Source organism: Ambystoma mexicanum, chromosome 14 (genome assembly GCF_040938575.1).
Source record: "Ambystoma mexicanum isolate Mex_15411 chromosome 14, UKY_AmexF1_1, whole genome shotgun sequence".
In the NCBI taxonomy this organism is placed as follows: domain Eukaryota; kingdom Metazoa; phylum Chordata; class Amphibia; order Caudata; family Ambystomatidae; genus Ambystoma; species Ambystoma mexicanum.
Window position 1 is genome coordinate 552,032,759 of NC_090940.1, and position 23,577 is coordinate 552,056,335.

A 23,577-nucleotide genomic window follows, 5' to 3' on the forward strand; every position below is an offset into this window, starting at 1 on the left:
ATTGGGTCAAAGTGCTGGGGTTTTAGTAGCCATGGTAGTAACACCCCCCTTCCCCCCCCCTTGGGTCACCCCACTGGAGGTCCCCAGAGCCAGGCAGTAGACCTCGTTACAGCACTCTGTAAACCGGAACCTGTGCTTTGCAGACAACTCCCTTTGTCTATCCAGTGAAGGCAGTGATGCATTGGGTCAAAGTGCTGGGGTTTTAGTAGCCATGGTAGTAACACCCCCCTCCCCCCCCCTTGGGTCACCCCACTGGAGGTTCCCAGAGCCAGGCAGTAGACCTCGTTACAGCACTGTGTAAACCTGTGCTTTGCAGGCAACTCCCGTTCTCTATCCAGTGATGCATTGGGTCAAAGTGCTGAGGTTTTAGTAGCCATGGGAGTAACGACCTCCCCCCACCTTGGGTCACCCCACTGGAGGTTCCCAGAGCCAGGCAGTAGACCTCGTTACAGCACTCTGTAAACCGGAACCTGTGCTTTGCAGACAACTCCCTTTGTCTATCCAGTGAAGGCAGTGATGCATTGGGTCAAAGTGCTGGGGTTTTAGTAGCCATGGGAGTAACACCTCTGCCGCACTTTGTGCTCTCTTATTACCACACGTGCTTCTTACCCACCCCCACATAGAATTGCGGTGAAATCCGCCCAGAAAGTTCTGCTTTTCTGCAGTCAGCATTTTCGGGGTCGCAGTGATTGTACGATCCCTCCTCTATGAGCTGTTTTCAGCACTACACGGCTCACTGTTCCGAATGAATTGCTGGAGTCTAAACCACCTCCATGACTTTTGAATATTTCGTTTTTGCAAAAGATTTTCATTTTTCAACGTTGTTTTTAAAAAAAAAAAATCAAGTAAAGAGGAGTGGTGGGAGACCAATAAATTAGACTAGTTGGGTGATCAGATGTAGAGAGGAGGAAGGTGATAGGAGTGAAGGAGGGGGTGGCTGGTGGAGATACTTGCGGAGCAGGTGGTTGGAGGAGACCAGAGGAGAGGACACTATAAAGCAGGAGGTTGGAAGAAGAGTTGAGGAAAAGGAGAATGGAAAGAAGTTGGAGGCTCAGACCAAAGGAGAGTGAGAGTGGAACAGACACACCCAACTCATAGGGCTGCGAGTGGAGATGGGGTGGAAGAGCAGGGATGTAGCAGGGAGTCGAGAAGGTGGAAAGGAGAAAGTGGGAACCGGCAACACGTGTCCACTTAGGCACGAGCCTGCCGAGGAGGGAGATGAGAACTGGGTGTTTGGGTCTAGAGATGGAACCTGTCGAAAGCTTCAGGTGGATAAGCTCTGGGGCCCACTTCCACCTGGGCCAGTCATAGCTCTTGGCACTGCCAAGGCTGAATGCGCGGCCTCACATAGGGCCCCTCGACACAGGCAAAAGTGTGCCTAAGGAAATGAGGAAGAGAGGCAAGGGACCTTAAGTTACAGAAGGAGAACCCCAGAAACGTTTGCTTTTGGAACCCAGAGACTTTTCAAGTTGACACACGGATACTTTGTGACTCAAGATGCTGCTTTGTGGACCTCAAGGGGGGAAGCCTCCCTATAAAGTGTCAGGGAGGGCTCCTACACAGTGTCGGGGAGGGCTCCTACACAGTGTCGGGGAGGGCTCCTACACAGTGTCGGGGAGGGCTCCTACACAGTGTCGGGGAGGGCTCCTATACAGTGTAGGGGCGGCTCCTACACGGTGTCGGGGAGGGCTCCTACACGGTGTCGGGGAGGGCTCCTACACGGTGTCGGGGAGGGCTCCTACACGGTGTCGGGGAGGGCTCCTACACAGTGTCGGGGAGGGCTCCTACACATGTGTGGGAGGGCTCCTACAGAGTGTCGGGGAGGGCTCCTACAGAGTGTCGGGGAGGGATCCTACACAGTTTTGTGGGTGAGGGATCCTACACAGTTTTGTGGGTGAGGGATCCTACACAGTGTCGGGGAGGGCTCCTGTACAGTTTTGTGGTTGAGGGGTCCTATACAGTGTCGGGGAGGGCACATATACAGTGTCGGGGAGGGCTCCTATACAGTTTTGTGGGTGAGGGCACATATACAGTGTCGGGGAGGGCTCCTATACAGTTTTGTGGGTGAGGGCTCCTCTACAGTGTCGGGGAGGGCTCCTCTACAGTGGTCGGGGAGGGCTCCTACACGGTGTCGGGGAGGGCTCCTACACGGTGTCGGGGAGGGCTCCTACACAGTGTCGGGGAGGGCTCCTACACATGTGTGGGAGGGCTCCTACAGAGTGTCGGGGAGGGCTCCTACAGAGTGTCGGGGAGGGATCCTACACAGTTTTGTGGGTGAGGGATCCTACACAGTTTTGTGGGTGAGGGATCCTACACAGTGTCGGGGAGGGCTCCTGTACAGTTTTGTGGTTGAGGGGTCCTATACAGTGTCGGGGAGGGCACATATACAGTGTCGGGGAGGGCTCCTATACAGTTTTGTGGGTGAGGGCACATATACAGTGTCGGGGAGGGCTCCTATACAGTTTTGTGGGTGAGGGCTCCTATACAGTGTCGGGGAGGGCTCCTCTACAGTGGTCGGGGAGGGCATTTAAACATTCTACCGTTATCCTGACAAAGAAAATAAATAACTTGAAATGTACTTGGGGTGTTCTCATATGTAGCGTTTGCTACACCTTGCATAACCTTTTTTTAAATTTGTTTTTAACTTTATTGAAGGTTTCCATCTCATACAGGTACAATCACGCACAACCTAAGCCGGCTGAGTAATGCGGCTTACAGGTACATCCCCCAAGCGATGCACAACGCCCTCACAAAGGCGCTTTAAAACATAATACAATCCACACTGTTGGGACCAGATATGCGGCCACTCCGGTGTTCTGTCCCCACTGCCCAGCATCCCCCCATTCCTCCTCGATGTGCACCTGGTATTTATGCCCCCTCCAACCAGACTTCCAGATCCGTCCCACCATGCCGCTGTGCTCACAGAAACAACGTGAAGGGCATCCAGATATTTCTCGGTCTGTTAGGCACTGCAACCAATGCACAGTACTCATGATCCATGTCACAGAACCAGGTCATATCCATTAGTAGTGCCATAAATGAAGGGGGGAGGGGGGTAGAAAAATTCCACCTTAACACAAGATATTGCTGCGCTAATATCATACCAGTAGTCAGTAGTTTGCGGTAGCCTTTCGGTAGACCCGGCAGCAGCCAAACACACAGCAGAGTATATCACAGGGAACCTCCAGGTGTGAGACCACTTGCCGCTCGTGGTGCACACAGCTGCAACATCAGCCAATTCCCCCCTCTCGTCTAATTGTAGCCCCTAGATGACGACCCAACCTCGCCTCCTCTACATACTTCCGGGCAAACGCCCGACGTGTCAAATACTTAACCTCACGCTCTGCTTCAGACCAGAAACTGTCTAATGCCTCCTTAATGAGAGCCAGCGTGCCAACATTGTCACCACCACCCAGCTGAACCTCTAGGTCTTTCAATTCCACCTCAATAGTACCAAGTTGCCTCCTTATGGTCTTCAGCACTCCAAATTCCAGGGTCATGCCCATGCCCCTAAGTAATACCTTGAAGGCCTCCCACACGATATCCATAGAAGCCACCGACCCCAAATTGTGTTAAAAATACGACCCTATAATGTCGAGTACCTCGCTGCGAAAAACATCTGCCAGTGGCAGGGCCTTAAACCGACAGAAAGGTCTGGCCACCCACTCCCTGCCGAAATCGATTGTATGCCGAATCGGAGAGTGGTCTGACAACGTTTGAGGGAGAAGCTCACAGCCAACGGTCATACGCACCAGGGCTGGGCCGGCCAAAACATAATCAATCCGGGATGTCTTATCATGGACCGACGAATAGTATGAATATTCCCTATCCTCGGGGTGGCTCGAAAAAAGCAGGGTCATTGGCAGTCGGGCCATATACATTAACTATATTCACAGGGGCTTGTGCCAGATCCCTGACACAATTCTGAACCTTCCCTCTGGATCAACCACACCTACTCCAGTGGGGGAAAGCGGAGTGATTTATGAACCAGGGTCTAACCCCTCTAGAATACCTCCCTTCAACCCCCAGGACCTGGTCACATTCTCATTTGCAGCACCTACCAAATGGGTTTCTTGTAGCAGGATGACTTTGACCTCCACGTCGCTCACAATAGCTCACCACTTTCTGCACCTTGTGCGGTTTGTTAAGCCCACGAACATTTCAACTAATCATGTTACACAACGCCATCGTAACTATTCCAGGCTGCATAAACCAACACATGGCACCGACTGCGCTCACCCATGGGTCCCTTGCACATTCAGCCGCATGCATGTATACCATCTCCTGCAAACACGTGAACCACTTTCAATGCTCACCCCTGCTCAACTAGAATACACACTGCCCACACTGCCCAACCCCAACCTGCATTGAACCCCCCCCCATAGCAATGCGGGCAAACACCCGGGGGAAACCAAACTCAGCAACCCTATTGGCCCCACCCGCGGACCTTCCCCAAGAGGAGGAGGCCACCCACATCAAGGATCATAACAGGATAACTGTATAGTTACATTTATGACAATTAGAAAACCATTGACACATGCTGTAGCAGACCCAGAGAGCTCGTGCCCCCCCAACCCCCCGAAGGCAAACAAAACGAAAATAAACATTGCAACAGCCTTCCGAATAGCCCGTAATAGGGTAGCATAGCAAGTTTCACCCCGGGGTCCATCTGCACTCCCAGCCCCCCAAGACCGTGGGATCTACAAACCATGCCTTGCATGTGGTGCCTTAGTCCTTAGGCAATTTCTCAAGGAAGTCCTGCACCTCTGCAGGATCAGTAAAGTAGTGGGTCTTGTTGTTATGGAGCACTCTCAGGGTTGAAGGGTAAAGCATTCCGCTTTGTAAACCGTGCTCCCCAAGAGAGCTCTTTGCTGCCAAAAAGGAGAGACAGGCCCGCTGTACAGAAGGCATAAAGTCCGGATAAAATGAGACCCTAGCCTCCTTGTATCGTAGATTGAGCAGCTCACTAGCCCGTCGCAGCACCATATCTCGTTCCCTATAATCGAGCAAACGCGCGATAACCGGTTGCGGATTCTGGTCCGGCCTTGGCACCTGCAGTGACACCAGGTGGGCCTGCTCCAGCAGAAACTGACGAAAGCAGCAGGTCCTCCAAGACTTCTTTTTTAAAGCCCACCACTGTATGCAGGCCAAGATAAGATGCCCAGTCCAAGAGCAACCAGACTAGTACCCATAGCAATAGTCCAGTGGCATAGTCTGGGCACACTCCACCAGGCAGGCACGCTGTCCAGCAGCGCCAGATACATGGCACCCGGGGGCTCTCCTGCAGGTCCTGCCTCCTCACTTCTTGCTGCCAGCGTTTCCAGCTTGCAACTGCCGGGGTGCATACGCCCTCAGGATGGGCTGCCCACTCCCCCGGAGCACCTGCTCCGCTCACCCCAGCACAGGGTCCCCATTGGCAGATGAAACGGGGCCACAAAGCCCCAGTGGCAACTCGCCACTATCTCCGCAGCGGTCCGCCTCTGCAATATGTGCCGCAGGGTCTCCTGGTAGCAAGCTGCGTTGGGCAGCCTTCTCCCCACACTCTCTCGCTTCAGGCCCAGCAGCATGCCAGCACTGGGGGGGGGGCATAAAGCCCTCAAGTCACCGATCAGCCACCTGGGTAACACACAAGGCACTCTGGGTCTTCCACCACCCAAAATCCTGCAATAATATTATTGTGCCGCCTCCTCCAGTCGTCCTCACACGGATCTTCCAAGGAAGCGGCCCTTGAGCGCCCCTCTTGCATAACCTTTCAAGAGGAATCTCTATGAAAAGGATATGTGGAAACCCCATGGAAACATGTGGGGTCCTGCCAACCATGGTCAGCAGGTCGCACCAAGCTCAGTGGGCCACTGCTGCCTCTGCAGCTCATGCTCAATAGTGGTGCATGCTGCAGAGACGCCCAACGTGGAAAAAGACTGATCATGTTTCTTTTATAAGAGCAAGGGAAAGTTAACCTTTCCCACAAACCACAGTTTCCACCTCAGTAGGTCCGTACACTAAAGTCTGCAAGATGTGTCATTTTCTGGTGTGCACAGCCCCCTCTCGCTCTCTTTATTGTCCCCAAAAAGAGTCAACTAGAAGATGGCACAGAAAGCAACCTTTGGTTCAGGTGGCCTTCAAGTACTGGAAAAGCATTCCTCAAAGGAGGGTACGCTGCCATCCCAACTGTGGCAAATGCGTTGGCCAATGTCACGCATTCAGCTCCTTTGCTCTGCCCCAGTCTCTTCCAAGCACACTCCAATGGAGAGGTGTTACTGCAATTGCTCCCCCACCACCGAGCCGATACCCATTTACTTTCGGTATCCAGTTAATATGTCAAACATTTTTTCGAATGACAAATAAGTGGAAAACATTTGACCAAAAAAAAAAAAAATCGAATGTATTATTTTTTTAATTTACATTTTTTTTTGTTTCGCGAGTTGAAAAAAGGGTTAAAAAAAGCAGGGTTGGGGGGAACCCCCTCCCCCCCCATTGCAAACAAGGGAGGGAACCCCCCCCATTGCAAACAAAAAAAAAAACAAAAAAGACATTCAAAATTATTTTTTTGGGTGACATGTTTTCGACATTATGGCATTCGAAAAAATGTCATTCGAAATGCTCACTAGGAACCGTGTTTCCTTATCAGGCAGGTTTTAAACATGTTGAAGTGAAAGGCTTGTACCACAGTACACATTTTTTGCGCCACACTTGATTCAACATCCTGACTGAAATGCTTCTGCTGAAGACCGCCACTAGATGTATTTCTCCTCCATAGTGGTTGGTTCCTCCCCAGTGGTCCTCGAGTTTGTCTCAGCTGCTTTAAGGGCGATGGTGTTTCAGACTTCATTACACCTTCGATCTTTGACGGCTGAGCGGTTCAACAAGGACACACACTTTTGAGGTGAAGTATACCCCAGCCCAGTATGAGGCGAGGATGACAACTAATTCACGGAGGGGGGCAAGGGGGTACACCACAAAGCGTGACCTTTAGTCCCTGGCGAGCAGAGCCAAATTTGAAACTGTGATCGAAAGAGGAAACACTACATAACAATGTATGTACATCCATTCAACCTCAGAAGCCCCTAACATAACTGTGTTTCAGAAACGACATCAATATCTGATATGATTGAGGAAGACGTTTAAACTGTCGTTCATCTGTTGTGCACCCTTTTTTTTCAAACCAATTAAAATGTTATGTTATTAAATCTTTTTTGTACTTTTAAAAGGAGGACATGAAATTGGCAAAGCTAGTTTGATATACACCCCAGAAACCTGCAAAGCTTCTGTTAGCAGAATTTGTTTATCCTGCCAAATATTGCGATCTGTTACACTTAGATTTATTTTGTCTCTTTTAGTTGTCAAAAGAAAAGGATGACATGAGGACACAGCTGCAGTCTGCCATGCACCAAATGGAGAACATGAGGAAAGAGCTAAGCGATGTCCTTGCCAAGCGGGCCCAGCAGGAAGAAGAGCTGCACTGCCGGGACTTGAAGCTCCAGGAATCCAGGACCCACAAGATGGAGCTGGAACGAGAGCTCAGGGAGACCCGGGACGTCGTCGGCCAGCTAGAGTTGGATGCGCAGAGGCTCGGTGAGCTCCAGCACCAGCTCAGAGAGGACAAAGATCGCCTAGAGGAAGAACTCTCTTCTGTCACCCGGATGCATGCCAAGGACAATGACCGGCTTCTAGAAATGCAAGAGACTATCAAGGACCTGAGTGCTTTGCGTGCAGAACTTACCAACAGGCTGGCGGAAGAGGAGAAGGCCAACAAAGACCTCCGCAAAACACTCTCGGAGGTGCAGAAAGAACAAGAGTTTGCCCAGGAAGAGTTGGGTACAGCGAGCAAGCAGCTCAAGATGGAGAGGGATATTCACCAGAAGGAGCTGTCGGACCTTCGCTCTGCGGCACAGAATGCAAAATCCAAGCAGGAAAGGAATGTCCAGGAGATGTTGGTGCATTTCAGACAGGAGAGAGAGGAGCTGGAGAACCACATCAAGGCTCTGAAGGTAAGCTACAAGAACTTCCCTCAGTCGTGCCACGAGGAATATGTGTGCTTCCATTTTCACGTGTATTAGTTTCTGTGTGCTTTGCTGCTCTTGGACTGTGGTTTATAACTTGCATCCAGAGTCGTTTGTTGTTTGTTGAAGATGTATTAGTTTGGGATAATTTGATGAAGGAATCTTGGTTGCTGATGATGGGGCTTTAAGTTTTCAAGGGACAAATCTTTCTTTAGATTATATCAATCTCTACAAAGATGACCAGCCTGACAGCCCAATGTATGGATCTTTAAGTGCATTGCCCAGCTTCTTATCTGTTAATGGCATGGGTATTTCTGTGAATTGTACAGTTTGACTTCAGAGTAATAATAGGTATTGAGCTGAGGTTCAGAACCTGTTTGCTGATGGCAAGGTGGTTTGCTACAGTGTTTGCTGCTCATGATACATTTGTACAATTGCTTTTTGATTGCTGGATACTACAATGAACACAGTTGTGAATGTGAGTTACAGTTGTCTACTAAATTCAATGATGCTCGAGTGCTGTACAATAGCTGCCAGTTTGCAAAGTTAGTAAGAATGGCTCATTTGTTTTTAATGTTGATGTTTTTAATTTGTTGAACCTTTAACTGCTGAACATAACAAAACAACAAATGTGATGGCTATACTTTTGCAAGCACCTTTGAAGCAGCAGTCGTGCACTTTTGGCTGGCTGCGCACTTAAATGCCTGGCAGATCTATTTTTTAAAACACGGTTTATCCAAGAAAACTTTATATTGAGCACTATATTTCATTCTGGAGAGCAACCAAACTAATGAGATGATGGACAGTCCACCCCACGGGCTGTTGCGCAACTTCACAAACCAATTAGAATAGTCTATTGGTCTTCTATGTCTTACTCCACATCAGCCAGCTAGCCCTTTAGGACACTGTGGGGGTCATTATGACCCTGGCGGTAGCCGTGTCAGTAAATACCGGCACGGCTGCCGCCGGAGTCATGAATTTACCGGCACCCCGGCAATGGGGACTTACCTGGGTATTACAGCCCCGGCAGACCCGGTAAATCCCCATTGCCGGGTGCCAGTAATTATTACTCCCCATTCCCATTTGAGTCCCACTGGACTCAGTGGGAATGGGAAGGCCAGATGCATTCATGAATGGTGCCAGTGCATCCGTGGAGGTCTGCTGGCGGGTGCCGGTCCGCCAGGGCGGAAAGGCTCCCGCTCTTAGTTTGCCGGTCTGGTAATAACAGTGCCGGTAGTTTACCGGCACCGTTGTTACCGGAACAGCAAACTTGGAATGAGGCCCTGGGTCTTGATATAGACCGGTTTCTTCCAGATTCTGTGGACAAATCAGTTCTGATTCACATAGACAACATGATGGCGATGGACTACATACATAAGCTAATCAGACACCCTCTACAGGGAGACCAAGGATTTGCCACACGAGAGATCTTCCACAAGCGCAAACGTCTGAATAAAACCCCTCTGGACGTGGGTAGAGTGGTGTGATGCACTCTGAAGAGTTTGCGAGGACTCCAGAAAGTTGCCATTCAATTAGGTGGCTTCGAACACATTTTATTAGAGCCAGGTAGTATTGATTCATACCTCAATGCCATAACAGAACAATGCAAAATGATGAAACTGAAGGTCTTTGTGCCCACGTCAGAGAGATCATAACAGGGTGACCTTTTGATTAATTGGTGAGGATGTTACTCTGTTTATCTTCTCTAGGCCTTAATCTCACATGTAGATGCTTGGTAAGTCTAGGGCCTCCAAGCTGCATTACAAAACACTTTCAGATTCCCCACCCGGCGGCTCTGGGGATTTAAAGAGCTAAGGAATCTGCTCAGTAAATGAAGTATTGATCTGAAACAGTTACTGAAGGGAAGTAACTTTGTCTTCTCTACACACGTCCTTCTATATCTATTATTCCCAAGGTGAATTTAAAAGGTTATTTATTTTTTATTATTGAGTATTTATAAGGCACCTATACAGCAAATGGTGTTTCCAGGCACCAGAAAGCAAAAAAAGGGAGGAAACAGGGGAAATAGTAAACAAAAACTGGCCTACTAGGCCCTGTGACATTCGGATCGTGCAAGTGCAGTAAAGAGAAGTGCAAAAGGGGAGGAGGGTGGGGGTTGGAACTGCATACTGTGTAGAAGGGGCAATAGGGGGGTCCCAGGAGCTAGAAGGGGAGGGGAGCCCAGGGGGGTAAGTGCCATGGGGTGCTGGAGGAGTGGATCACCGACTAAGTGCAAGGACAGGGGGTTGGGGGGTCTCCTCAAGGGCTTGCTGCTGAGGGGAGGCCAGAGGGGTAAGTGCCAGGAGGTGCCAATCACTGACTAAGTGCAGGGACAAGGGAGGACCAGACTCGGGAGGGATGCTGATCAGGGAGGGCAGTGCTGAAGGGGGAGTGCTGGCAAGGACTGGACAAGGAGGGCCTTGTGAGGGACCAGGCCGCCAGTCGCATTGACAGATTGGAATTAGCAGGGGGCAGAGGGGGAAAGAAGTAGAGAAGAGCAGGGTCTTGAGAAGTTTCTGGAACCTAAGGACGTCTGGCTCAAGTCTGAGAGCGGCAGACAGGCAATTCCAGAGGGCGGCATCTGCCGAAGAGAGTGGTCTACCCCCCCACTCTCTAGGTTGGTCACTAAAGTGATGCTCATAGCTCTTTACCAGAGCATTGAAGTTTTGATGCGGTGCCCTTTTTCACCTCTCCCCAGAGCAATTTAATCTGCCTTTCTTATGGATACTAACTATCTCCTCCTCAGATTCCTTATCTTTGAAATATCTAGCCGCACAGTTGGGAACGCGGAAATTTAACTCATGCTCATGTGGCACTTGGTGGTGCCACTTATACCTGCAATGCTGCAAGAGTATGACTCATGGTCTCTACTAGAAGTGACAGTTTTCGGAGTATAAGCGGTGCTGTCCCCTTAAGCCCAACAGTTCCTTTTTCAGTGCCCCGGTTACAGGACTTTGTAATACGCACTCTTGTAGCCGTGTAGCTACAATGGTCATGCAAGTTCAAATTCTTTAAATTATTTTTAAAATTTGATTGAATTGTTCAAATTATTTTTGCTAAAATGAGTTCGAAAATCTTAGATTTCGGTGCACCCCAACGTGAATCGGAAAACCCAGAGAACCTTGGTAGCACAACGGTGATAGATAAGAGGGGCTGGTTCCAGCCCCCTGACTAATAAATCGGAGAGCAGAGAGGCGCATACTCTACAAAAACGATGGCATCAAGCGCGTGAAAATTTGTCCGAGGGACTCTGATACATACTGGAAACTCATCTGGCCTCGGGACAGCACTGACAAGCGAGCACTGCACCTGAGGCAACTCCGGAGGAGCACCATCAGGAATCGAGTGACAGCAGCACCTTAAGGGTGTGAGGGACACAGCCGGAGGACGGTCTGCTGAGCACTGTCAACCAGCTGAGTGTAGCAACCGCGGCATAGGAAGGGGATAACGGATGGCGCCAATACAGACAGCAGTAAATAAATCAGGAGTAGCACAGAGGTGAAATCCCAAGGAGGGAGAGAAGGTCCTGCAGTAAGCCAGGATGACGCAGAAGCAGCTGCCGGAGAGGGAAAAACACAGGCGAGTGATTCATTTAACATTGCACATCGCTGGGAAGGTGAAGGGAGATCCCCCTCCCCCCTGGGCCTCCCAGCCGTGCCCCGGAGGAGGTGACAGCGCAACCCATACAGAAGCCGGGGGGTCCCGGAGCAAGGAAGCTAATAAAGGACTGAAGGCAGCCAGAGACTCCAGGAGAGAGGTGCCAGACAAACCGCCTGGGGGAAAGTGCCTCAGAGGAGCGCAGACCAAGGAGGACTGCAGGTGAAGTGGATCCTGGGACTCCCCTCTGGATGCTCTGCAACACATGGCTACCTTTGGAGAACTAAGAGGGGGTGAAGAAGGGCCCCCACTAGGGACAGGGCACTGGCCGGCCTACAACAGACATATGTAGCAAGGCGAGAGGCAGCAGCTGTGACCAGTCCCGGCTAGCGGCACGCGCGGCAGGCAAATGCAAGAGGGAGGAACTCACCCTGCCACCTGAAGCTACGTTGGGAGAATCTGGGGGCGCCCACATAGAACTGAAGAGGAACCTGGGACCCACTAAGAAGTGTATGACCCCCACCCCGGATCAGGTAACACCCGCCCTCTGAATGAATAAGTAGCAAGAGCACACACTAGCATCTAAACTAGCAGGAGAAACCGAAATCACTGGGCGCCTGGTCAATAACACTGGGTGGAATTAACTGCTGCAACAGGAATACGACACCTGACATAGGTCCAACGTGCAGGCTGAGGGCCGACGGTAAGGGGGACAGAATTGGCAAACAGTAATGGACCAAAGAGGAAAAACCAGAAAAGGTACGGGTGATCTCTTACCGCACAGGATCATAAGGAGACTGCAAAATAAAAGCCAAGAGAGTACTCAGTGAGAATCAACAGCTGTGAGATCACGTGATCGAAGGCCCAAGAGAAACATCAACCCGCTCAAGCTCTTTAAATGTGAATTATGGTGAAAGGACAGCAGAAAATGGATCACTACACTGCCACCAAACGGAAACCCACCAACCTAGGGGTCGGACAGAACGCAGCATCCAAAGTTTAAGGAGAATTGAACGGGTCACAATGGAAGGGTAGATGGCGGTCATACAAGATGCTCGATCATCTCCTGAGTGCAAGATCCAGGAAGTGGGAACCGTTCTATCGCTGGTGAGCAGACCTAAGCAAAGTCAGTGAGCGGGAGACAGAGGTGGAGCAACGGGTGAGCACAGTGGAGGATGATCTGCCCACCCTCAAGAACCAATTACGTGGCCTAGTGGGGGGGATGAGAGGTCTGGAGGCTAAGACAGAGGATTTCGAAGGTCGATCCCGTCGAAATAACATTCGCCTGGTGGGGGTCCCAGAAGGACAGGAAGGGCAGAGTACTGAGCTGTACGTGGAGAAACTGATATTAGAATCACTGCGACACAAAGGTCTGTACAAGCTGTTCACAGTGGAGCGGGCGCCCAGAGTACCCGAGAGGCCCCCTCCTCCAGGAGGCCAAATCAGAGCAATCATAGCCAAAATGTTAAGTTACAGAGACACAGAAGTGCTGGTCACACGCAAAGCTGGGTACATAGAAGCAGAGAGTGCCAAAATCCTAATCTTTCCAGACTTCATACAGGCAGTCCAGAGACCGAGGAGGTCCTTTGAGTCGGCCTGCAGAAGACTTCGGGAACTAATTTTGCGGTATATGACAATCTTCACTGGAAAATGCTACGAATGATGGAGGGCAGAAAATCCTTCCTATTCACCTGTGCACAGGAAGAATGGGACTGGCTGGAATGAAAAGTGCTGAGAAGAGCACCAGGAGGCCTTGGGCACTGACAGCCAGAGGACAATGACAGTGAAAGGGTGGAGAATTAGACAGAATAACCAGAAAGGATGTGCGTTGAAAGTAAGGCCTGAGAATAGAGAGGAGAGAGGTTATGCAGAGGTTATTGGTGCTTGGGCATAACGCAATGCGGTTGGAGTGGGCACAATTTAGCCCACCCCCGGATATCGAGATCCCTTTGATCTCAGACGTGTGTGGAATGGAGGATGATCTCGGTTGGCACAGGTTGTGGGTGGGGATTGGGAGGGGGTTGAGGGAGGAGGGGCGATTTGGGAAGGGGTTGTTCGATGTTGGGGGGGTCGATTTTTTTTGAATAAAGGGCAGAGGCAGGACAACCAGTGCCACAACAAACATCAGAAGGAAAGGAGCGATCCTAAGTGGACGTACTGTACTCGAAAGCATAGGCACACACCCCTTTAAGATATGCATGTGGAATGTGCATGGATTAGGCAATAGGGGAAAGACAACAAAGGTGGTAGAATACTTGAAGAGGCATTCCATAGAGTTGGCACAACTACAGGAAACCCATATGCAGGGAGCAGACTTAAAAGCGCTGGAGTCCAGGTGGGGAGGGCAGATATTTGGCTCATCGTACTCAACATATGCACAGGGAGTACTTATATGGGTAGCACCGGGGAACCGGCAGTGGGAGAAACGGAAGGGGGGAAAATCGCCATTATTGGTCAATGGGAAGGACAGGAAATGTCTTAATAAACATGTATTCCCCGAATGTAGATGATGGGGTAAATACTTCCCCTCAGTGGTGAAACTGACAGGAGGTCATCACACTGGACTGTACATTTGGGGGGCGGGGAGACTTCAACTGCATCATAGACCCAGAGCTGGACAGAACAGGGAAGCATAGTGCCACTTAACCACAGGCACGGGCAGCATTACATCAGATTCTAGGGGAACTGGACTAAGTGGAGCTATGGCGGGAAACATGTGGAACAGAGAGGGGATATTCGTACTACTCAGAGGTTCATGGCTCGTACTTCAGACTGGATTACCTATTTACAGGTAGGGAGCACTTTCACTGGTTCATGGCACCGCAATACTTAGACAGGACCCTCTCCGACCACTCACCATTGGAGACGGGACTGGGAGCAGATGGGACTCCCCGGGGGGCCACAATGTAGAGGATGAAGCAGGGGTTCCTGGAGGATGTAGCTAACTTGCAAACTCTGGGAGAGGCTGTATCCTCTTTCTTAGAGTTGAATGAGGGATCGGTGAGTGATTTGAGAACACAGTGGGAGGCATTTAAGGCGACCCTAAGGGGAGTTGGCATGTCCCAGATGGTGGGGGTTAGGCGGACACTAAACAACACCATAAAAATCCTAGAGGGGGAGATCCAGAAACTGGAAGCAGATTTAGCAAAGGGGAAAAAGCAAGTCAGTGAACAGCTAGCGGAAAAGATGTCAGCACACAGGAAGATTCAAGATTTCCTGGCACAGCTTGACCGGAAGAGTTGCACTGAACATATACACGGGGAAGGCGACAAAGGGGGCAGGCTCCTTGCATGGTTAATACGGCAAGAACACCCAGGGAGAATTATCACAGAACTGCAAGATTCAATGGGACACTTGGTAGTCATACAATGGGAAATGAAGGTGTTCCTGGAATATTCTAAACAATTGTATGCAACAGAGGGTACCTATTTGGAGCTCGAAGCCTCAGATCTGCTGGATCTGGTACGGCTACCCAGGTTGAAGAGCGAGACAGGGGAAACACTAGAGGCATCAATCAAAGAAGGGGAAATACTCAGAGCAATAAAATCGATGCAGGTTAACAAAGTCCCCGGGAGCGATGGGCTCACAGTGGAATTTTACAGGAAGTTTGCAGATATACTGGTCTCCCAATTGAAAAGAGTATACAACAACACACTCCAAAAGGGTGAACTACCAAAGTCCATGAGGGAGGCAATTATCAGTGTACTGTCGAAGAAAGATAAGAACCTGGCCCAATGTACATCAGTATTGCAAAAAATGGGTACTCCCTGTTTTTTGATATCAGGGGGTTGACTCTATCAAGTGGGAGGCTTATATATCAGAAAATACAATGATAGGTCAACTACCCCTTCCTTAAGTCCCTGAGTAACAAAAGGTAAAGTCAAGGTAATCTAGTAAACTCTTAGATTAATCATACCACAACTACTTGACTTGGAATAACTTTTTCATTTATTTTAATACATCTTGTGCAAAATTTAAAGGACTATGAATGATTCCTGTATACAAAAGGCAAAGAAAAACGAATCTGTGCTAACCACTTACAATCTACATGGTGTAGAATTACCATACTTTCCATAGTGAATGAAAACAAATGAAAATAAGCAAAAAAGTAGGCAAAAAAATATACTTTTTAAAAAATAAAACCGGGAAAAGCAGTATAAAATACTGTTAACAAAAGCTAGTTTATTCACCAATTATGGGATCAATGACCCTTGAGAGATAGGAAAAAAGATGATAGCAATTTCCTAATATTTTTCCTATCTCTCAATCTATACCAAGAACTCAAAAAGGGTACTTCCGTTGAATGTACAACCCTATACCCTTTATCAACATTGTAGAACAATATAGAGAGGTTGCAAAATATGTATTAAATGAATAAATTACCAGCTCCCTCGATAGACCTCTGTTGCATGCATGAATGCAGGAGTGATCAAGGTCATTGATCCCTTAATTGGTGAATAAACTAGCTTTTGCTAATATTTTATACTGCTTGTCCTCGTTTTTTGAAGAAAAAAAAACTTTTATATTTCACAAACATCCCATATGTCATCAAAAAGATGTTCATTCAGATGCTGGACAAGATGTTTTGGGACATGCTATTGAACACGGGACAGAGTTGGGTGGCCATGCAAACACTCCAACAGAAATGGGAAGAGGGAGGGTTGAACATGCCTGATTTTGGACCATGCTACATTGCTGTACAGTTACAAGGGATAACATGCTGTCCAGCAAATCTGTGAAGTGGGCCGCAAGGGCTGCCGGGAGGATTTGCAAAGGAGAGACGGGGTGGAACTGCTCGAAGGACCCATATGAGGTCAAGGAGACACTAACGCTTTCACTGTGATATGAGCAATTTGGAAAAAAACTGTTACGGAATTTGCAGGTGAAAGGGTTATGTAGCAGTGACTTACCAGTGGGCTTTGATACCCCCATCAGGGTAGCGTTGCGGAACATAGGACTCGGAATCTTGAGAGAGTGACAATGCACCTCGCTAGGGGACTTCTTTGTAGCGGGGAAATTACTAACTTTCGAGGAATGGAGACAATCATACGGGGCGACAAGTGGTCACTTCCTGACATATGCAAGGGTGGTGAGACGAATAACAGACATATGGGAAAGTATCCCAGAGGAACCAGAGGGGAGCCTACTTATGCAAGCACTAATGGATCTAGGAGAGGGTGGCAAGAGGATATCCCGGGCGAATGGGGCACTGCAATCAACAAAACAGGAAGGGAACCTAGCGGTTAAGGAGAAATGGAAAAGCGACTCAGGAGTCGCCATAACAGAGGAGAAATGGGTGAGGATGTGGGGAAAAGGCCAAGAAAACATCCAGGAACATAAGATTCCAACTCACCCAGTTCTACTATGTACATAGGGCGTACTTGACACCGGAAAGACTACATTCCATAAATCAATCATCGCCTCGCACCTGCCAGGGATTTCGACAAGATCATGCGGGTCTGTGGCACATGATATGGGAATGTCTCACTGTCACTAAGTACTGGGGAGGTGTGCTGGAACGGCTGAACGCTTTACTAGGGAGTAGGTATGAATGTTCATACGAGGTGCGTCTGTGGGGTCTACTACCTGGGGTGAAGAGATATAAAACACAAAACGAAATTGCGAGATTCTTTCTGGGACCAGCCAAACGGCGAAAAGCGATTGCTTGGAAAAAACCTGAGGGACCATCGCTGGGGCAATGGCTTCAAGATGCATGTAGGTGGGGTTTCGCTGAGGTGGCTTACCTGAACAAGCACACAGATCTGGAAGGGGAGAAGGCACTGGTTCTGGGCTGGGGCAAATTGCTGAAAAAACTGGCATCCACACAAGATTTGAGACCCATGTGAAGAAACTTATATGCAGTCTAAATAAACAGTGACCATGGGGGAGGGAAGTGCAAGGGCCAGCACCCGACTATCCGCAGCAACTTCCAGACATTGAGAGATGTGGAGTCGAGGACTCGTGGCACCGGGCGGATGGGGGAGGAGCGGAGCGGAGGGAAGAAGGGAAAACATTATGGGGAATAAAGGGGGAAGGAGGAAGTAAAAAGTTGGGGGGGGGGGATTTGTTGTACCTGTTTTGTACGGTTTAATTTCTATGTGAACGACTTGCAATAAGTGTCACAGGACCTTGTCCATTACACACACCATGGGGTGTTGTGGGCCCGGCGTGAGAGCAAAGACTGTTAGGCTTGCTGGGGCATGACATTGAAGGCTAGGCTGCACTGAGAACCCAGGCTCCTGATGTCTCACGAGAAGGCAAAGATGACAGATGGTCATAGGAGCTCCTTGGAAGTGGAGCAAGTATGCTAGGAGAGCTCACCTGGGGGATACAGAGGGGCTCCTTGCCCGAGCCCACTGGTCTGTTCCAGGAGGCGGCTTGGAAGTAGATCTAATTATAGTAGTGCTTCTCTGTCCACAAAGCACAGCCAGTTTGAGTAGAAAAAGCAGAAGGCTGAGTCCCCAGCTAAGCACCTACCGATCAACTCAGTGGTTGCATCTGCATGGATCTGCAGGTGACAGTGACCTTTGACACTCTCAGGGGTGGGGAACATAGAGTTCTTCTGGGGCAAGATATTGGAAGTGTTCGTAGAAATGTGTTAACAGCTGACGGGGTTTGCAGGGCCCTGAAGTGTTAAGTGCACCCAATGCTCTGGCTATGGATCTGGGCACTCTGGGTGTTGACCTGTTTGGCAGGGACTCCTCCACTGGCTCGGTAGAGTTGAGACAAGTGCCTCCGAAGGTCCGCATGCAGCGATGTAGGGCACTATGTAAGACACTCGCAGGGCTTCGAGACCCATGGACTTCAGGTTGGAAGATGCAGCCTTGCAGCCACATAGGAAGGGAGATGTCTCGGTAGGCGCGGATAAGGATTATGACATCGGAAACTGGTAAGTACATTACTCCAGAGTTGGTGATAGCTTTGAGGATGAAAATTGCTGTAATTACAAATGAGCTTCTGCATCGTCTGCAATGTACAAATAGCGATGGCATGACTGTTTTTACTGTCTTTTCTATCCCTCCACAATGCTGTCTGAAATGTGGGGTCGTTTAATATGCTGTAGGTTGTACAATTAATGATTTTTTAAAAATTGTTTGTGAATGTTGCTATATACTAGTTGTTTATTCTTTGTCCCACTAGATGAATGTTAGATGAATGTCTTAATATGTATAAATATATAAACCTTTGAACAAATAGAATGATGTATAAGAAGTGCTTTGCCTGATGGGATTATTTCTATAGAGAGCCCTTTTGTATGTGTTTATTGCCAGGGCAATCTCGGTGCAGGCTTTCCGTTTGGTCTGAGAGAACAACATGAGGGAAGATAATCTCAGAAGGAAGCAGTCTCTGTTGTAAGAGTTGTCTCCGGACTAAACTTTTTCTAAATGTAAGGTTTGCTGCTGAAGAATCCATTTGCAACCTACGTCAACAGGAAATGCCTGATGTTCCTCTCAGGGAGCGCTGTGCTGCTGGTTCTGTGTAATTTCGCAAAGATTGGAACCTTTTCCTCTTAATTGCCAAGGCACAGACAGTCCAGGGGATGTTCAGTTCATATTTAGGAGAGGTGATGATTTTCATCACCGATGTGGCGATGGAGGATCTGGCGCGCAGACCTAGCGAATCTGAGCAGTGGTGTGTGTTGCAGGATCCAGGTTTTTCCAGGTCACTTGACTCAGGAAGCAGACTGGGTACTCTGTTTGGAACCGAGCAGGCTTCAGCTTCACACTTTGCTCCTGAGAACCTAATGTTTCAGGGCTATGAATATGATACGGATGTGCTGGACGGACGACATGTGCCAGGAGGAAGGTACACAGAAGCTTTACTCGTCTAGATAGCTGCACTTCTGTAGGCCGTGTGGTCAACAGAAAATCAGCCCTGGTTTGGCTTCAGTGGCTAGGATGTTGGACTTCAAATTCACTGCCAAATCCGGTTATTGGTGTCCACCGTAAGGGGATATACCTGACTGCACTCTGTCTTTGTGCAAGCCTAAGCCGGGTTATTTCTTTATACCCGTTATAATCCAATTACTAAAATAACAGGTAATTGGCTATCCATCAGTGGCGTAGATGCATACGATGCTGTGTTTTCAAGTGTCTTACCCCGAACACTGTTTTCTGGTTGTAATTACATCAGCCAGATAAGTGAATGAGCTACAAGACCTTTCGATTTGTCAGACCTTGCACAGTTTCTACAAATTACAAAGTGACACTTGGAGTAAAGCCATCCTTCCTGTCCAAGGTCAACGGTGAGTTTCACATCAGCCAGTTCATACAACTTCCAGCCTTCTTTCCAGCCCCTTATCCTTTTACCCTTAGATGGCTTTGCCACTATATTGCAAAATAAGATGAGTACCAAATGGACAGTGTACGGGTGTGGAAGAAAGAAGGTGACACCAAGGTGGCATGGCTTTGTTTATAAACTTTTATTTTTTATAAGAAGAAAATATCCTCTATATCCCTAACTTTTAAGAGTGGTTTCCTGCCTCAAAACTAATAATAAAGTGTTCTGTCAGAATGTCCATCAAAGTAGTTTCCACCATCCTGTGTCACAACCTGCTTCTGTCCCTCATGCTACATTTAAAAGGTAAACTAACAGAGATATCCTTCTTTAAAGAGAATGCTTCTCTTCTCCTACTTCTTTGATGGTGTTCAGAAAGAATGTACTCTCACAAAAGAAATACATGGGGAATGCAGGTTTCAGCTTCTCCTGGTATGGATCTGTGCAACTTCCAGTACAACCAAGGGGAATAACTCCCTTCCCCTTGTGTCTCTAGCTCAACTCTTCGTTCCAGACCAAGAGAATGCCTCCCATCTCTTGGTATAACTGTGCAGCGCTCACAACAAGACTGGGGGGGGAATGACTTGTGTCCGCTGGTGTTTTTAATACCACTCCTGGTTTGATACCAGGAGTATGACTCCCTACTCCTGTTATGGCTTGTTACAGTTCAAGACAAGGCACGGGGGATTGACTCCCTTCCTTTGGCGTCTTTATCAAAAAGCCTGATTTGGTACCAGGAGAATTACTCCCTTCTCCCGGTGTTTCTGGATACAGTTCTTTCTCACTGCTTTCAGTTTTGATACATGCTTTGCCACTCAGATCTATTGTTAGCAAAGCCCCAACTCCTGTTGGGGTCCCAGAACCTTCTCTGGTGGCCAGTGGTTTTCTCTTTCCCACTGTGATGAGAAACATGTCCTCTGATGCTTTCAGGATCTACTCCTGATCCCAGACCCTTCTCTGGTGGACAGTGGTTTTCTTTTTCCCACTGTGATGAGGACGATTTCCTCTGATGTCTTCAGTATCTACTCTTGGCCCCAGACCCTTCTCTGGTGGTCAATGGATTTACCTTTCCTACTGTGATGAGGAAGATTTCCCATGATGCCTTTAGTAACTACTCTTGATCCCAGACCCTTCTCTGGTGGTCAATGGTTTTCTTTTTCCCACTGTGATGAGGAAGATTTCCCCTGATGCCTTCAGTATCTACTCTTGATCCCAGACCCTTCTCTGGTGGCCAGTGGTTTTCTCTTTCCCACTGTGATGAGGAAGATTTCCCCTGATGCCTTCAGTATCTATTCTTCATCCCAGGCCCTTCTCTGTTGATCAATGGATTTACCTTTCCTACTGTGATGAGGAAGATTTCCCACGATGCCTTTAGTATCTACTCTTGATCCCAGACCCTTCTCTGGTGGTCAATGGTTTTCTTTTTCCCAATGTGATGAGGAAGATTTCCCCTGATGCCTTCAGTATCTACTCTTGATCCCAGACCCTTCTCTGGTGGTCAATGGTTTTCTCTTTCCCACTGTGATGAGGAAGATTTCCCCTGATGCCTTCAGTATCTACTCTTGATCCCAGACCCTTCTCTGGTGGCCAGTGGTTTCTCTTTCCCACTGTGATGAGGAAGATTTCCCCTGATGCCTTCAGTATCTATTCTTCATCCCAGGCCCTTCTCTGTTGATCAATGGTGTTACCTTTCCCACTGTGATGGGGAAGATTTCCCCTGATGTCTTCAGTATCTATTCTTGATCTCACACCCTTCTCTAGTGGGCAGTGGTTTTCTCTTTCCCACTGTTATGAGGAAGATTTCCTCTGATGCCTTCAGTGTCTACTCTTGAGTCCCTGACCTGGTGGTCCGCAGGTTTTTGCCTGCCACTGACACGAGAAAGATGATGCTGGAGGGACGACTGACACCGGCTAGTGTGAGACTCACAACTATGTTTACATTCTCAAGTTTTTACATTTTATTTAAAAAAATATATAAAATAAACCCTAACTAAACCTCTACTAGGTGATTCCATACCTAATAAAGGATCTAAGGTAAAACCTCCTAGCTTACACAAACCAAACCCTCACACTAAATAACAGAAACTTTCAAACTAATATATAAACAACATAAATAAAAGGTTACCAAATAACCAGTGTCGTGAATGACTTCTACTTGTCCTGGGCAGATCTTGCTCCCACAGGAATGTCCCAAAGTCAGTTTTATCCAAGGAAAATAGTCTTAAAGTCTCAAAGTTCCAAAGAAACAAAAGTTAACACAAACAAAAATCCACTGATAACAGTTCCTTCTTCGCTTGATGAAAAGATATCCTTTTGAAGCTCCACCAAGAAAACGGCACCAATGGTATTCCTCGATAACCTCCTTCCAGGAAAGAATGGATGAAGCTTATGACAAAAGTATCACTTTTGCTTAGCAAAAACTCTCTTGCAACTTCTGCAGGGTCTTTGAATATAGTTTGTCAGGATGCTTCTTCTTAGGGTTTGCTCTCTCTAGCAACTCCCTTCTGCCAATGATACTGCGAGAGCAGACTCCCTTGCCCCACAGTTTTCTTCTGCTTCTACTACATTCCAATAATAATGTTCTGACTAAAAGTATCGACAACCATAGTTCTACTTCTGCTACTGCGACTTTTATTTTAGCAACTTACAAGACTCTTTGACCTCTACAGGTTGGTAAGGCACTCTTCTCACTAATATGGCAAGACAGGACAGCCTCTTTGCCTTTCCTCTCTGTCTTGCAGCTACCAGAACATCTGTATTGAGCTCCCAGACTGCTGCTTCTTAATTTGAACAGTCTCAGCTTTACAGATTAGAATGAGTTCTTTTAACAAGTACCCAGCTCCCTTACCCAGCTTCACATACACCCTTTTGTCTCCAGTAGTTACCCCAAAGCTGTAGTCCCACACTTCCAGCCTTGGATAACCTTGTCACCCTTGTATCCGAGGACTCTGCGTTGGCAACAGCTTCAAAACAATGGTGTTCAGTTCTTATTTGAGCTGCTTTCACTTCAAAAGGGTTTGATTTTCTGGCTTGGTTAATACTTGTTCTTAGTTTGACTTCAGCCACTTCTACGACTGCTACATAAGTGTTAAGTATGTTACAAGGCATCTGTTTCTCTGTAGAAACAAAATTAGGTACTTGCGAATTCGTTTTAAGGATGAACTACCACTTTAAAGATGTGCGTTCCCTCTTTTTTCGGTCAGCGTTCTACTTCAAAAGACATTGGGAAATAGTTTCATGTGTGCTGCCTCTTTCTGATGTGAAATTGGCTTGTAAAATTGTGGTAAAGTCAGCTTCTACTACAAAAGGGTCACCAGTAACATTCTCCTCTTTAATAATTGACACGCAACCATTCGTCAACAGTTTACATTTAACAATGGGAAACAGAGAGGCTTTCTGTTCACGCGGGTACTTTAGCTTCGATGATATAAGCACATGATTCAATTCCCTTGTTAAAATGACTTCCCACTTCTGCAAACAACTTTTTACTCGCTCTTACCTGCATGCAAGTATACATTAAGCTGTCTACAGTAACTGGCAAGGTATTCTAGATGGTTTGGAGTACGAAGCTTCCTTCACTGACTCCACATTCAAAGTGATGGTGGGCTTCTTCTACTTCCCGACTTAATTTCTTATGCTGCTACTGCTACGGGCACTCTTGGGACCTACACCCCTCTCCAACATGAGTGTCTCCGATCCGGCC

The 23,577-nt window shown here is 48.1% G+C and overlaps 1 protein-coding gene across 7 annotated transcripts in view; it reads left to right on the plus strand.

Annotated features, from left to right (window-relative positions):
* The window catches only part of CEP128 (centrosomal protein 128), an 864,240-nt gene that overhangs the window by 370,668 nt on the left and 469,995 nt on the right, over window positions 1–23,577 (plus strand). For all 7 annotated transcript variants that reach the window (XR_011283785.1, XR_011283784.1, XR_011283786.1 and 4 more), the window contains one exon: window positions 7,338–7,988. Coding sequence is in view for 4 of the 7 variants with exons in the window: in XM_069637862.1 (XP_069493963.1) it covers window positions 7,338–7,988 (651 nt within the window). In the remaining 3 variants the exon portion in view is untranslated. The remainder of the gene's footprint in view (window positions 1–7,337; window positions 7,989–23,577) is intronic.